The sequence below is a fragment of the Malurus melanocephalus genome, unplaced genomic scaffold, assembly GCF_030028575.1.
Source record: "Malurus melanocephalus ecotype Western Australia unplaced genomic scaffold, MMel_1.1 scaffold_381, whole genome shotgun sequence".
NCBI classification, from domain to species: Eukaryota; Metazoa; Chordata; class Aves; order Passeriformes; family Maluridae; genus Malurus; species Malurus melanocephalus.
This window is the reverse complement of record NW_026623613.1, coordinates 33,560-45,588: the sequence shown is the minus strand read 5'-3', so window position 1 is coordinate 45,588 and position 12,029 is coordinate 33,560. Positions and strand designations below refer to the sequence as shown.

Here is a 12,029-nt window from a genome sequence, read left to right as displayed (position 1 = left end):
CAAAATTCCTTCCTTCCAAAATTCCTTCCTTCCAAAATTCCTTCCTTCCAAAATTCCTTCCTTCCTTCCTTCCAAAATTCCTTCCTTCCTTCCAAAATTCCTTCCTTCCTTCCAAAATTCCTTCCTTCCAAAATTCCTTCCTTCCAAAATTCCTTCCTTCCTTCCAAAATTCCTTCCAAAATTCCTTCCAAAATTCCTTCCAAAATTCCTTCCAAAATTCCTTCCAAAATTCCTTCCTTCTCCTTCCAAAATTCCTTCCTTCTCACAGCTGCTCTGCTGGGTTTGAATATCTCCTGGACCCACACCAGCCCCATGGAGGCACCCGGGAGCTGCTCCTGTTGGGATCCTGGGATTCCACCAAGGGCTTGTCTCCTTCCCTCCCTGTCTCTGTCTCTTTGATCACCAGTGACCGACTTGAGGCTGGCAGGGAGAGATAATACAATTAAAGGGTGCTAATTTCAAAGGGATTTCAGTCTTCAAAGAGTCCCTGCTTGGCACCGCCACTGCCTTTGTCTCCCTCCCGCTCAGAGCAGCCGCCAGCATTGGCTTTGCTGTTCCAGCTGCCCAAAAGTGGATTAATCCTTGTTTTTACAAAGTGCTCTCCAGTGGAATCGGCAGGGCTGGGTTTTGCAGAGCCCCCAGCTGAGAGGAAGGAGGTGAAGGCTTTTCTGGGATAACCTGTGAGTGCTTGAGCAGGGGGCTGGGGGGTGCCTTTACTCCTTGGAAAGAGCCAGGAAGAGTTTGGATATCCAGGGTGGAATTAATGACCTGCYTTGGAAAGCTTCCCAAGCTGAATGTGGCTCCAAAACCTTCCTTTGAACATTCCACAGGTGCCTCCCACCAGCCTCTTGCAACGCACCCGATAAAACTCTTGGAAAACTCAAACATCCAACTCCAATTTTCTGCCCYTCGGAAGAGCTGCCCAAATGTTTTGTGGGATCTCATGCTGGGATAAGGACACGGGCTGCACCTGTAGATCCCAGGTGTTTCTGGATCCCTTTTCCACCCCTGGCCGTGCCGGGAAGGGAAGGATGGATTCCCTAAGCAGGGCGAGCAGGCTGCCAGTCAGCTGCGGGAAAATCAATAGCGCCGTTAATTGAATGCAACCCTCGTAAATCATCYGAGGGGAAGGAAATTAGGAGTACTTATGGAAGCCTCCTGGAGAGCTGTTTACTGGGCAAGGGAAATATTAGTTTGCAGGGGAAGTGTTGATCTCTCGCTGGAAAGTGCTTGGGAGGGAGGGAGGAAGGGAGGGAAGGGAGGAGGGATCTGATGTGTCTGACCCAATCTGGTGCCATAACCCYGCAGTTTTGGGTTTTGGAGAATCCCTTTTTCAGGAGCTGGGCTGCTCCTGCTCACCTCATCCCACGAGGGCATGGCAGAGGGGAAGGCTGGGGTCTGCAGCACCAACATCCCCGGTCATCCCCCCTTCCCCACAGARCGGTTAGCCTGCAAAGGGTGTTATTTCCTAACAACTGATTAATCTTCRAGCTTAATTACTGCCAAGGCTCAGTTAATTTCCACACACTTTAAGTATTTGTTCTTGTAATCATTACATGACTCCATATTCCCCCAGTAATTAAAAGTCTCGCAATATGACACTAAATGGATGATGTTCCTGCATCCTGCCAGCCTGGCTCGATTAATTCCTGAATTGTTGCTGCTGGTGAGCGAAATCACTGCCAGATGCTGCAGGTTCCTGCTGCCCAGGTGAGCCTGCAGCCCTCCTGGACCCCTCTGTGCCTTGCCTCCCCGTCTCCTTGGCAAACTGAGGGGCTCAGGGGGGTCTGCAGCATGGGGAGGAGGTGCTGTGGGGTTCAGAGCAGCCCAGGGAAGGTCAGAGCCATCCTGTGATCCAGCCTGGCTTTGCTGGRTGTTTGGTGGCTGCAGGAGCAGGGGTGCTGAGGGGATAGGAGCCTTCTTCCCCAGCACTTCCCTTCCTCCCAGGTCTCACAGCCCATCCCATCCTGGCTGGATGAGTTATTTCTTGTTTCTTGCCAGCTCCTGAGGATGATCCCAGCCTGGTCCTGGATGGTTTCAGCGTTACTGGGAGGGGAAGGGCACAGCACAGGGGCTCACTGCGGGTCTGGAGTCTCCATCAGGATCAGAGATGGCCTTCCCCTGGGGTGTGCAACCATGGGCTTTGGGTTAGCTCAGGGTCTCTTGGAAAAGTATTTGTGTGAGAAATATCACCCACAATCAACTGAAATGAAAATAAATGCAAGTGCTTTAGTGAGTTAAATGCTGCAGTATTTATTTTGTGATTTATTATGTAACTTGGGGTTGGAGCAGTTCAGTCAGGGCTCTGCCCATGCATCATCTGGAATTTGCTTCAATTGAGTTTCCAAGGAATGCTCCCATCCTAAATCATGTTCTCTGGGATATTTTCCCAGGGTGAATTCCCAGGGTGCACAAACACAGAGAGAGCTCAGGTGTTTGTGGGGGGAGGGAGACCGAGCTGTTTGTCTCACCCTKAGGTGGAAAACCTTGAGGTGTACAGAGACCCCAGAAATTACACTGGGAGCAAATGCTGTCCTCTGAGTTTCTAAAAARTAACCTAATTTCATTTTAATTTTTCATCCATTTGACTGTCTGGAGCTGGCTGTGAAGAATAAACCCATTTCTCAGAGGTTTCTTGCATGTGCAAAGCCAGGTGCCACATCCCTGTCCTTGTTTGATGTCAGGAAAGGCACCGAGGATGGGAGTGAGCCCATTCCAGCAGGGAGCAGAGCTGTGAGCCCTGTGCCTCAGCACTTTTTTCCTTTAATGTGACTCTAAATTTCCACCCAGCTGATCCTACCCAGAATTTTGGGCTTTTTCTCTGTTCCCTGTGAGTCTTTCCCAAGTGGGGCAGGATGTGGGATATTCCTTGCACTTCCCATCTCAGCCCTGGCTCAAACAGCGGCTCAAACCAAGGCAAAGCTGCTGCTCCAAGCTCAGGGTGAGAGCTCTGGAGTGATGAGGATTAAAGCCAGGATTACAATAAACACAAACTGCCCAGCTGAGCCTCCTGAGAGGGGCACCTGCCCCGGGCTCTGCTCCTGCTGCATCTCCTGTGCCAGGACCATTGGTGTCAGGGGCTGGGACACAAATTTTAGGAAGAGCATCAACCACCCCATAAGCCCCTGTGTCTGTGTCCTGCTCTCTCCCCCGTGGGCAGCCCTGGCTCCTGGAGTTTTGGATTTGAGCCTCCTCAGAGAGGATGTGGGGATAGACACAAGGACAGGGATCTCCCAAAAATGTTTTACCTCCAGSACTGATGAGTTTTACTTGGATTCTCATACTGTAGTGGACCAAAGCTTTTAATTCCTCCATGATCTTGGAGATTCAAACCACTTTTTTTGGTTATCCAGCACTTGGATGAGGTTTTTTTTCCACATTCCTGGAACCCCTCAGCTTTCCAGCCACCGAGTTGGTGACTTCACAGACCTGGGTGACTCTGAGCTCGTTCTGCTGGAGGGGTTTGGGGATGAATGGAGAGATGGAGGGATGGGAAGAGGAGGCTGAACCCTCAGGGTGAGCTGCTGGAKATGCTTTTGGGGCTCATTTCTCCAGGAGATATCCCACCTCTTTRAACAGGCAACACCTCTCAGGCAGCACCAGGACCCAGGAGGTTGGGAAAGATCTTTTTTCCTTGTCTATCAGTGCTGCCTGTGGGATTTCAGCTCCTCAGCCCTGGAGACTGAGGCTGTTGTGGGGTTGGATGTGATTTGTGCCCCCCAAAAGAAGCAGTGAGAGCTCAGCCCCAGCCCTGGGCTGGGCAAAAACTTCTAAAATATTTAAAGAGGCAAATGGCAGCACAGGCGCTGGAGTGAGTGAGTGGAAATCCTTTGGTAAACTGCTCTGTGCAAATGCTGAATTTGTTGACGTATTATCTCCAGAACATCTGCTTTTCTCCSTCTGTGTTGGTCTTCCCAAAGCCGTGGCTTTCACCAGTTAATAGCAAGAAATATCGGATGAGCAAGCAAATATGTTTAGGGCTTGTGTTATGAAGACAACACACAAAGAGAAAGAGATTCATCTTTTCATAATGCCACTTTTATAAAAGGCAATAAAACCAGAGTGGCTTGTAAAGGGATAAACAGGCAGGATCCGAGCTGGTGCTGCGGAGTTGGGGACAAGAGCAAAGTGAAGGGAACCAAATTAATGCATAAAAAAGTGACGGAAAACCCAACCTCCGGCTATATTCTATGGCAAATGATCTGTCAGTGGGGAAAGATACATCTTAATAGCAGTTTTTGAAATGAGATGAATACTGTATACAGAGCATTATAAGGCACCGTGTGATCTGAATCTTAATCAACAYGGGGAAATATAAATCTGAAAATAATAAAGACGAAATCAATATTGATGGTTAGGAGTAAAAGYGCTGTATTTGCTGTAGTAAACGGTTTTAAGGTCCCAGGGAAAAAAAATTGTTCTAGAAAAGCCATGGTAATTTAGTGTGGTTTCAATAGCTGGCACGGCACCAGCACATTTTGGTGGCATTTAGAGTGTCGCTATGGAAAGATTTAAAAAGTGAGAAGGGAAAAGGCAAAAAGCTGCTCCCTGGGCAGTGGTGGGGCTGGAAGAAAGGAGATTTTTTCCGCTGGGCTGGCATTCTGGCCTGGATACAAACACCTGGTGGGATATTCCTGCTCTGCTGCGCTGTCACTGAGMAGAACAAACCACGAATCTCATCCTTCCCGGCGTCTCCAGTTACTGAGAACACRGCATCAAACTCCTGCGAGGCACTGAAAACCTTTTCACATCGGAGACTTTCCTTAAAATGCCTTATTTTCTTGTCCCCTGCCCGGTGACAAATTGCCRTGCTGAGAGTTGATGTAACTTATGCTTAACCTGCTTGTCACCTCCTTAATGCCTTACACGAAATTTGCTGCTCCAGTGTTGGCCTTGTTACCCAGCAGACACAAACACTGGGATCTGCCAGGGATCCCAACTGGAGCGTGGCTTTTCCCCCCGGGAGTGAAATCCCTCTCTCGGAGCCACGGTGGGGTTTGGAGGCAGCTCCTTTGGCATTCAAGGGTGAGCAGCACGGCAGATCTGAGCTGGGTCTGTGTTTTCCAGGGGCTTTTATACCTTTTTCCATCTTTAACACGTGCCAAGAGCCACAGTAGGCATTTTTAGTGCCACTTTCCAGCAGTTCTCTGTGTTTCGAGGAAAGCCTCATGGATCTCATGCAGTGCCTGGCGTTTGGAGGACTGGAGTGTGATGCTCAGAAACACATTTTGCATCCAAGGGCTCTGAGGTGAAATCTGTGTTTGGAGAGCAGTTGTAGCTTCACAGGAGCTGGCCCTGGCTGCCTGGCAGGGCTCAGGCTGGCTGCGAGGCTGAGTTGGAAGAAAGGAGTTTATTTAGGATAATGATCCTGATTTTTGTTTGGGAGTTTTCTTGGGTGCTCAGAGCTGAGCCCTGGCTGAGCTGAGGYCTGGAGGTGATCAGAGAGGAGGCAAGGACTCAGGCTGATGTTGAGTTTTGAGGCTCACCTGGTTCCTTGGGTGTTTGGGAGGAGGTTTGGACCCAGGTGAGGGTTGGAATAGATTCTGGGAAGMGGCAGGAGCTGAGCAGTGGGGTGAYCTAGGTGCTCTGAAGGGTGGGRCAGTGCTGCTGTGGCTGTGAGCATCTTCTCTCCTTGCCATGAGTGATGAAGAAACGTGGGGCGCATCTTCACCAAGCCCACATCCTTTTCTTGTTGTAAACAGGAATTTTGGGCTCAGTAGCTCAAAATTCACAGCATCCATGTGATGTTTGCTCCTAAATTGYCCACCCAGGCGTTTACTGAGTGCCTCTGCATCGCTTGTAGGGTCTGACAGCAGCTTGCTGGTGGCAAAAGAGTTGCAGAAACAGGRGTTTGTGAGCTTTCAGACCAGGACAATTTTATCTCCTTGGAACCACGCTGACAAGCAGAGCTTATCTCAGGTTATTTTTGTGCCCATATTTTCCCAGGGCCTCAYGAGCAGCCTCCCCGCTGCAGCGGTCACAGCGGGATACCTGGSGTTTGTTCTCTGCAAAGGTTGGAAGTGACTCGGGGGCAACAGTGTCCTCTGCATTTAATTATTATTTCTTAAAAGCCCAAGATCAGTGGCTCCCTGTGGAGATATGCAGCCTGAATATTGATGGTCGTAAACCATGCCAGAAGGAAAAATGTGTGCTGCTCGCTGCTGGCAAATGGACTTTAAATCAACAACCGAAGCAGTGTCGGTTCATAAAACCAGGATTTTTTTAGCCTTGAGGACAGAGGTACTTTAAATCCCAGCCTTCGAGTTCACTGATCTGCTGGAGAACAAACATAAAACTCCACCACGAAGGACCTGACATCAGCACATATTTTTTGTGCCACGGGTATTCAAGGTAGCCCTTTTGGTTTTGCTCACTGCACACGACATTTCCTCGTATCKGAACGACCTCGGTGGTGACGGGAGGGAAAACTCACAGCCCAAACACTGCAGAAAGGGAAATGATTTCCTGAAACTCGTTGAGGTGAGGTGGCTGTTTGATGTGGCAGGAGAGGCGTTGGAGGGGGAGAGGTCACTCCTTGTCAGGCCTGGCAGGGCACCACAGCTGATGAATGGAGTTCTCTTTGACCTTTCCCAGGTTTWAATTGACACCCAAGTCTGTTTTTCTGTAAACACAACATGTCCCTTGGATGAGTTTAATGGGGCTGTTCACSCAGGACAGTGTTGATTCCAGGTTTGATTCCACGTGCAGCTATTCCAGCTGGTGGGATCTGACCTTGGTGGGAAGGTGCCTGTGATGCCTCAACCAACTCAACTAAAACAGAGGCTGGACAAAATTCAGACAATCAGAGCAGTTCTATTTATTTCAGGGCCTTTAGGTGCATTCGGGGCAGTCCCAGCCCAGCCAGGGGCTGCACCCACAATGGACAATGGCTCACGGCTTTTTCACCCTTTCTCACTTTTGTCCATTTGCACATCGGGGCTGAATCCTCCAATTGCAGCTGCAGCCAATGCAGTCAAAAACTCCAACTTGGCTCCCCCAATTCTCTGTTGTTTCCATCTCTTGGGGCCTGGCMCAGGGAGGTGTCCTTGAGTTTGGGGCTGCAGAGGAATTGTTTTGTGTAAAAATGGGAGAGCAGGAGCTCAGCACTGTCTGTGGAGTCTGGAGTTAAATACTGAAGATTCACAGGGGTACAGAGACACTGAAATCCTGAGGCATCATCTGTGGGCGTTGCTGGGGCTGCAATCCCCAGCTCTCACCGTGCTCCCAACGCTGCCCGGGCTCCCTGTCCTTGCACAGCCCTCATTCTGCACCTTCCTGGGGTCCTGGAAGGTCCTGGGGTCCCACTCACCGAAATCCCAGGGTCATTGAGGCTGGAAAAGACCTCTGATATCACTGAGTCCAAGCATTAACCCAGCACTGCCAGCCCCACCACTAAGCCGTATCCCCAAGCACCATATTGGTGTATTTTCCCAGAAATGGTGATTCCACCACTCCCCTGGGCAGCCTGTTCCAATGCCTGGCCTCACTTCCAGTCAAGAATTTTTTCCTGATATCCAACCTAAACCTCCCCTGCTGCAACCTGAGCCTGTTTTGTTCTGTCCTATTATTTGCTACCTGTGAAAAGAAACAGATCCCCACCTTTGGTGGATGGGCTGGCTCAGGATATCCATGTGTCCTATGTGTGTTTTTCTTCACTCTGCTCCAAGCCCACAAATTCCCTCATCCCTCCTCAGTTTTACCTTCTTTTCTCTGTATTTCTATTCTTTTTCTCCTTTTTTTTTTTCCTCTTCCCAGCACAGCTTCCTACGTGCATCGCAAGGCCAATAATCGCAGCAGAAGATTTTCAAACGCAGCACATCTGAAATGAGAAAAAGCTTTTTTTTTTTTTTTTTTTCCAGTCTATTTAATATTTCCCTGCATAAAATTCACAGGTGGATCCATGTTTATCAGTACACTGCAAAAAATGGCAGGATATGTATAAATACTGATTTAAATAGCTTTTCAATCAAATCTCCTGGAAGGCAGTGGCTTCTTTGCCTCTTGTGTGCTGCTCCAGGTGTTTCTGTGTTTCATCCTGGAGCTGAATTCAACCTGCTGGCAGCTTCCAAGGGCCTGGATTTTGCTCTGAGCACCTCTGAGTGTCACCACTGGGAGACAGCAGGTTTTCAGGGTTAATTTGGTTTCTTTCTCAGGTTCCAGCCAGCAGCTGGGTTGATGGAGAGGATCCAGGCCATCGCTCAGAATGTCTCGGACATTGCAATAAAAGTGGATCAGATTCTCCGGAACAGCCTCCTGAATGGGAAAGGTGAGTGTTTCCCCAGCTCCAAACCCCCTCTGAGTTTTGCTGGGCCAATGGGAAGATCCAGCCATGAAAAATTTGGTGAAAATTTTGGGAATGGATGCTGATCTGAGGGCTGACTTCCTTGGGAAACTCATGCCTGMCAAGGGGATGAGTCGTGACAAATCTGAGTGGCTGTTGGGAATAAATGCCAGGGAATTAAATGCAAAATCAAAGGTGAGGAGCAGTGCCAGCACAWGCACCTGGGCAGAAAAATTTGGTGGTTTGGATCCAAATTCACATGTGCTGGGATTCAGCACCAGGAGAGACATTCCCATCCCACCCTGGCACTGCTGGGAGGGCAGCTGGGCTCTCCAGATGTTTTTCCACGTGGCTGTGTTGTTCTTCAGGTTTAGGCAGAATATCCTTCACTGCCTCTTGCACCTCATGGTTTTTCAATTATGGACAAAGGAGGGCTTAGAGGAGGGGTTGCGGCTTTTGTTAACCCAGCCACAGAGGGAGAAAAAAATCCTTTTACCTTTTCAGCCCCCTTATGGCTTATCCTGGAGCTGACCCTGGGGGCTGAGTCTTCTTCCAGTAGATCAGCAGGACAGTTTTTATTGCAAGTTTACAGCATAAAAGCTGTCAGGTACTTCCCTAGGTCCTGCAGCCTGCTGACAGGGGTGGGAACAGTGGGGACTTGGGTCTGAACCAGGCAGAGGGCAGCAGGAAAGTGCTGGGAATGAACCTGCTGAGATTTAGGAAAGGGGAACGGTCCCAGTGTTGAAGCAGGTTGAGTTTTCTCTGTTTCCTCCCTGATTTGGGAAGGATGCTGAAGATGCTCCAGTTCTTGATGTCCTGCTCCATCCAGTGGGATGGGACTGTCTGCCAGCCCAGCTGTGGAGCCCATGAATGTGCTTGGGGGCTGCCAGCCCCATCCCATCCCATCCCATCCCATCCCATCCCATCCCATCGATCCCATCCCATCCCAGCATTTCTAGCTGCTGTCATGCCCCAGCTCTCTCCCATGCCCATGTTGTCTCTCTGCAGTGATGGAAGGCAGGAGGGATCAGTGCGAGGTGCCCAGGGACCCCAAATACCCTGACTGCGCCGGAAAGGTGGAGGTGAGTTGGGARAGGGTCTCAGCCTGGGATGGAAGCTGCTGGGAAGGGCCCAGAGCAGTGACCCTCGGGGTTAAACTGGGCAGGACAGTGACAAAGGGGATGTTTTCCAGAACAAAATTCTTTGCTTTAATATTGGAAATGTACAGCTCATTGAAGGAAGAGGGGCAGAGCCAAAGGTGTGGAAAGTGAAGCAGGGCTGTGCTTCGAGGAGAAAACACAAGGATGGTGTCCAACCTTCTCTGGCAGCCTTTGCCACAGAATGGGACTGTTTTCCCCAAAAATAAGGCTTGGACCTTCAGGTGGAGTGGTACAGAGCCCTGAGGCCACAGCACCCAGAGGTGTGCAGGTCTGTGAGACCAGCTCTGCCTGCAGCCCTCCCTGCCTGCAGTTTTCTGTTTACTGACAGAAGCACAGTGAGGAGGAAGCTCTGTCTCACTGTCCCTAAATGTCTGGAGCATTCCCTGGTGCCTGGGGAACGAGCTCAGCAGTGCCCAGAGCAGCACCTGGTTCAGGTGGCCAGGACCTCCATCTCAAATGGGATGTCCTGCCTGACCCAACCTGCTCCTCACACTGAAATGCAGCCTGGCACTTGGCCCAGAGCAGCATGGCTTTGTCAGAGAGCATATTTACATCAGCTAATTAAAAACATTGCCCTTTTCCCTCCTCTTCCCAGCCTGCTTCAAGCTCAGGCTTCTGCAGGGCTGAGTCTCCCTGGAAAGATGTTGCAGGGTGTAAGAAAATGATATGGGGGGGTGGATTTTTCTGTTTCATGGGTGTTAGCCATCCTTTCCTTCCATACTCTGGGTGAATTCGGGATGTAATTTATGGAAGCCTGTAAACCCATCTGCCCTCCCCGTGATTGCTGTGCTTTACAGACTGGGCACAGCAACCTGTCCCTGAGCAGATTTGTTTTTGTAGCTGAATTAGGAAGAGGCTGGCAAGAGCTGTTGTGGGGGATGATGGATCCCTGCTCCAGCCCCTGGGTGTTCTCCTCCATGTGAAATCATCCTCAGGGACTGCTGGCCAATCTGTCTCCCTGCCCTGCTGCTCCCGGGGCGATGAGATCAGCACCTCCCCAGCAAAGCCAGCCAGAAGAAACCCCTGTGGTGCAGCATTTCCTGGGAATTAATGGCTGTGCCTCCAGGGAAGGCTGGAACCAGCTCTAGAAACGCGGGGAGCCCCCAGCAAACCCTCCTGGCGCTCTCTGCCCTGCATCCCCCAGAGGCACTGAGTGGGTGAACACCAGCCAAAAACCCAAAAAAGGGTTTGCAGCCCTTTCTTCACCCTTTCTCACTTTTGTCCATTTGCACATCGGGGCTGAATTCTCCAATTGCAGCTGCAGCCAATGCAGTCAAAAACTCCAACTTGGCTCCCCCAATTCTCTGTTGTTTCCATCTCTTGGGGCCTGGCACAGGGAGGTGTCCTTGAGTTTGGGRCTGCAGAGGAATTGTTTTGTGTGAAAATGGGAGAGCARGAGCTCAGCACTGTCTGTGGAGTCTGGAGTTATCCAATAAAGAATCACAGGGTTACAGAGACATGGAAATAGAGAAATCCTAAGGYATCATCTGTGGGCGTTGCTGGGGCTGCACTCCCCAGCTCTCACCGTGCTCCCAATGCTGCCCGGGCTCCCTGTCCTTGCACAGCCCTCACTCTGCACCTTCCTGGGGTCCTGGAACATCCTGGGGTCCCACTCACCGGAATCCCAGGGTCATTGAGGTTGGAAAACACCTCTGATATCACTGAGTCCAAGCATTAACCCAGCACTGYCAGCTCCCAGACAGAGAAAGGCGATGGAGAAGCAGAGCTTTCCCCAGCAGGGGCAGCTGGCAGGGCTGCACATCCATTCCACGAGCCCCCGCTGTTCCTTTGTCCCTTGCAGTGGATGAGGGCCCGCTGGACCTCTGACCCCTGCTACRCCTTCTTCGGCGTGGACGGCACCGAGTGCTCCTTCCTCATCTACCTCAGCGAGGTGGAGTGGTTCTGCCCGCCCCTGGCCTGGCGGAACCGGACAGTGGCCGTGCCTTCGCCGCCGCCGCCGCCCCGGCCGCAGGTAAGGTGGGCTCAGCCCGGCTCCAGCCCCTCCGGGGATTTTGGGGGGAGGCATCGGCTTCCAGGCTGCTGGAAACAAAATTTTGGTGTCAGCAGGGCTGTGATGGCTCTCGTGGGTTTTCCTGGAATCGTGGCATGGTTGGGGTTGGAAGGGATGTTTTGAGGTTGTGGGTAGGGATGCCTTTCCAGCAGAAYRGGTTGTTCCAAGCCCTGCCCAACCTGGCCKTGAATGTTTCCAGGGATTGTCCATCCCCACCTCTCTGTGAACTATGCCAGTGTTTTATCACCCTCATGGTGAAAGTGTTCTTCCTCATGTCTGGTTTRAATCAACTCTTTTAGTTTAAAGCCACCAYACCTTATCCTAAAGCAASAGACTCTGCTAAAARCKGTGTCCCCATCTTATAAGCCCCCTTTAAAGGYTGCAAGAAAACCTCTCTGGATCCYTCTCCTGTYCAGGCTGAGCACCCCCAGCTCTCCCAGCCTGTCTCCACAGCAGAGATKCTTCATCTCTCTGGTCATTTTTGTGCCCTCCCTGGACCCGCTCCAGCGTGTCCGTGCCTTTCCCCTGCTGAGGAATTGGGTTCTCCTGAGCTGCTCTGGGCACAGTGGGGCCTCTG

General features: G+C 50.9%; 1 protein-coding gene across 1 annotated transcript in view; it reads left to right on the top strand.

Annotated features, from left to right (window-relative positions):
* Positions 1 to 12,029, top strand: part of MGAT5B (alpha-1,6-mannosylglycoprotein 6-beta-N-acetylglucosaminyltransferase B) — a 42,629-nt gene that overhangs the window by 2,740 nt on the left and 27,860 nt on the right. Inside the window, exons 2-4 of the mRNA XM_057378964.1 lie at positions 8,154 to 8,266; positions 9,290 to 9,363; positions 11,243 to 11,413. Coding sequence (XP_057234947.1) covers positions 8,154 to 8,266; positions 9,290 to 9,363; positions 11,243 to 11,413 — 358 coding nt within the window. The remainder of the gene's footprint in view (positions 1 to 8,153; positions 8,267 to 9,289; positions 9,364 to 11,242; positions 11,414 to 12,029) is intronic.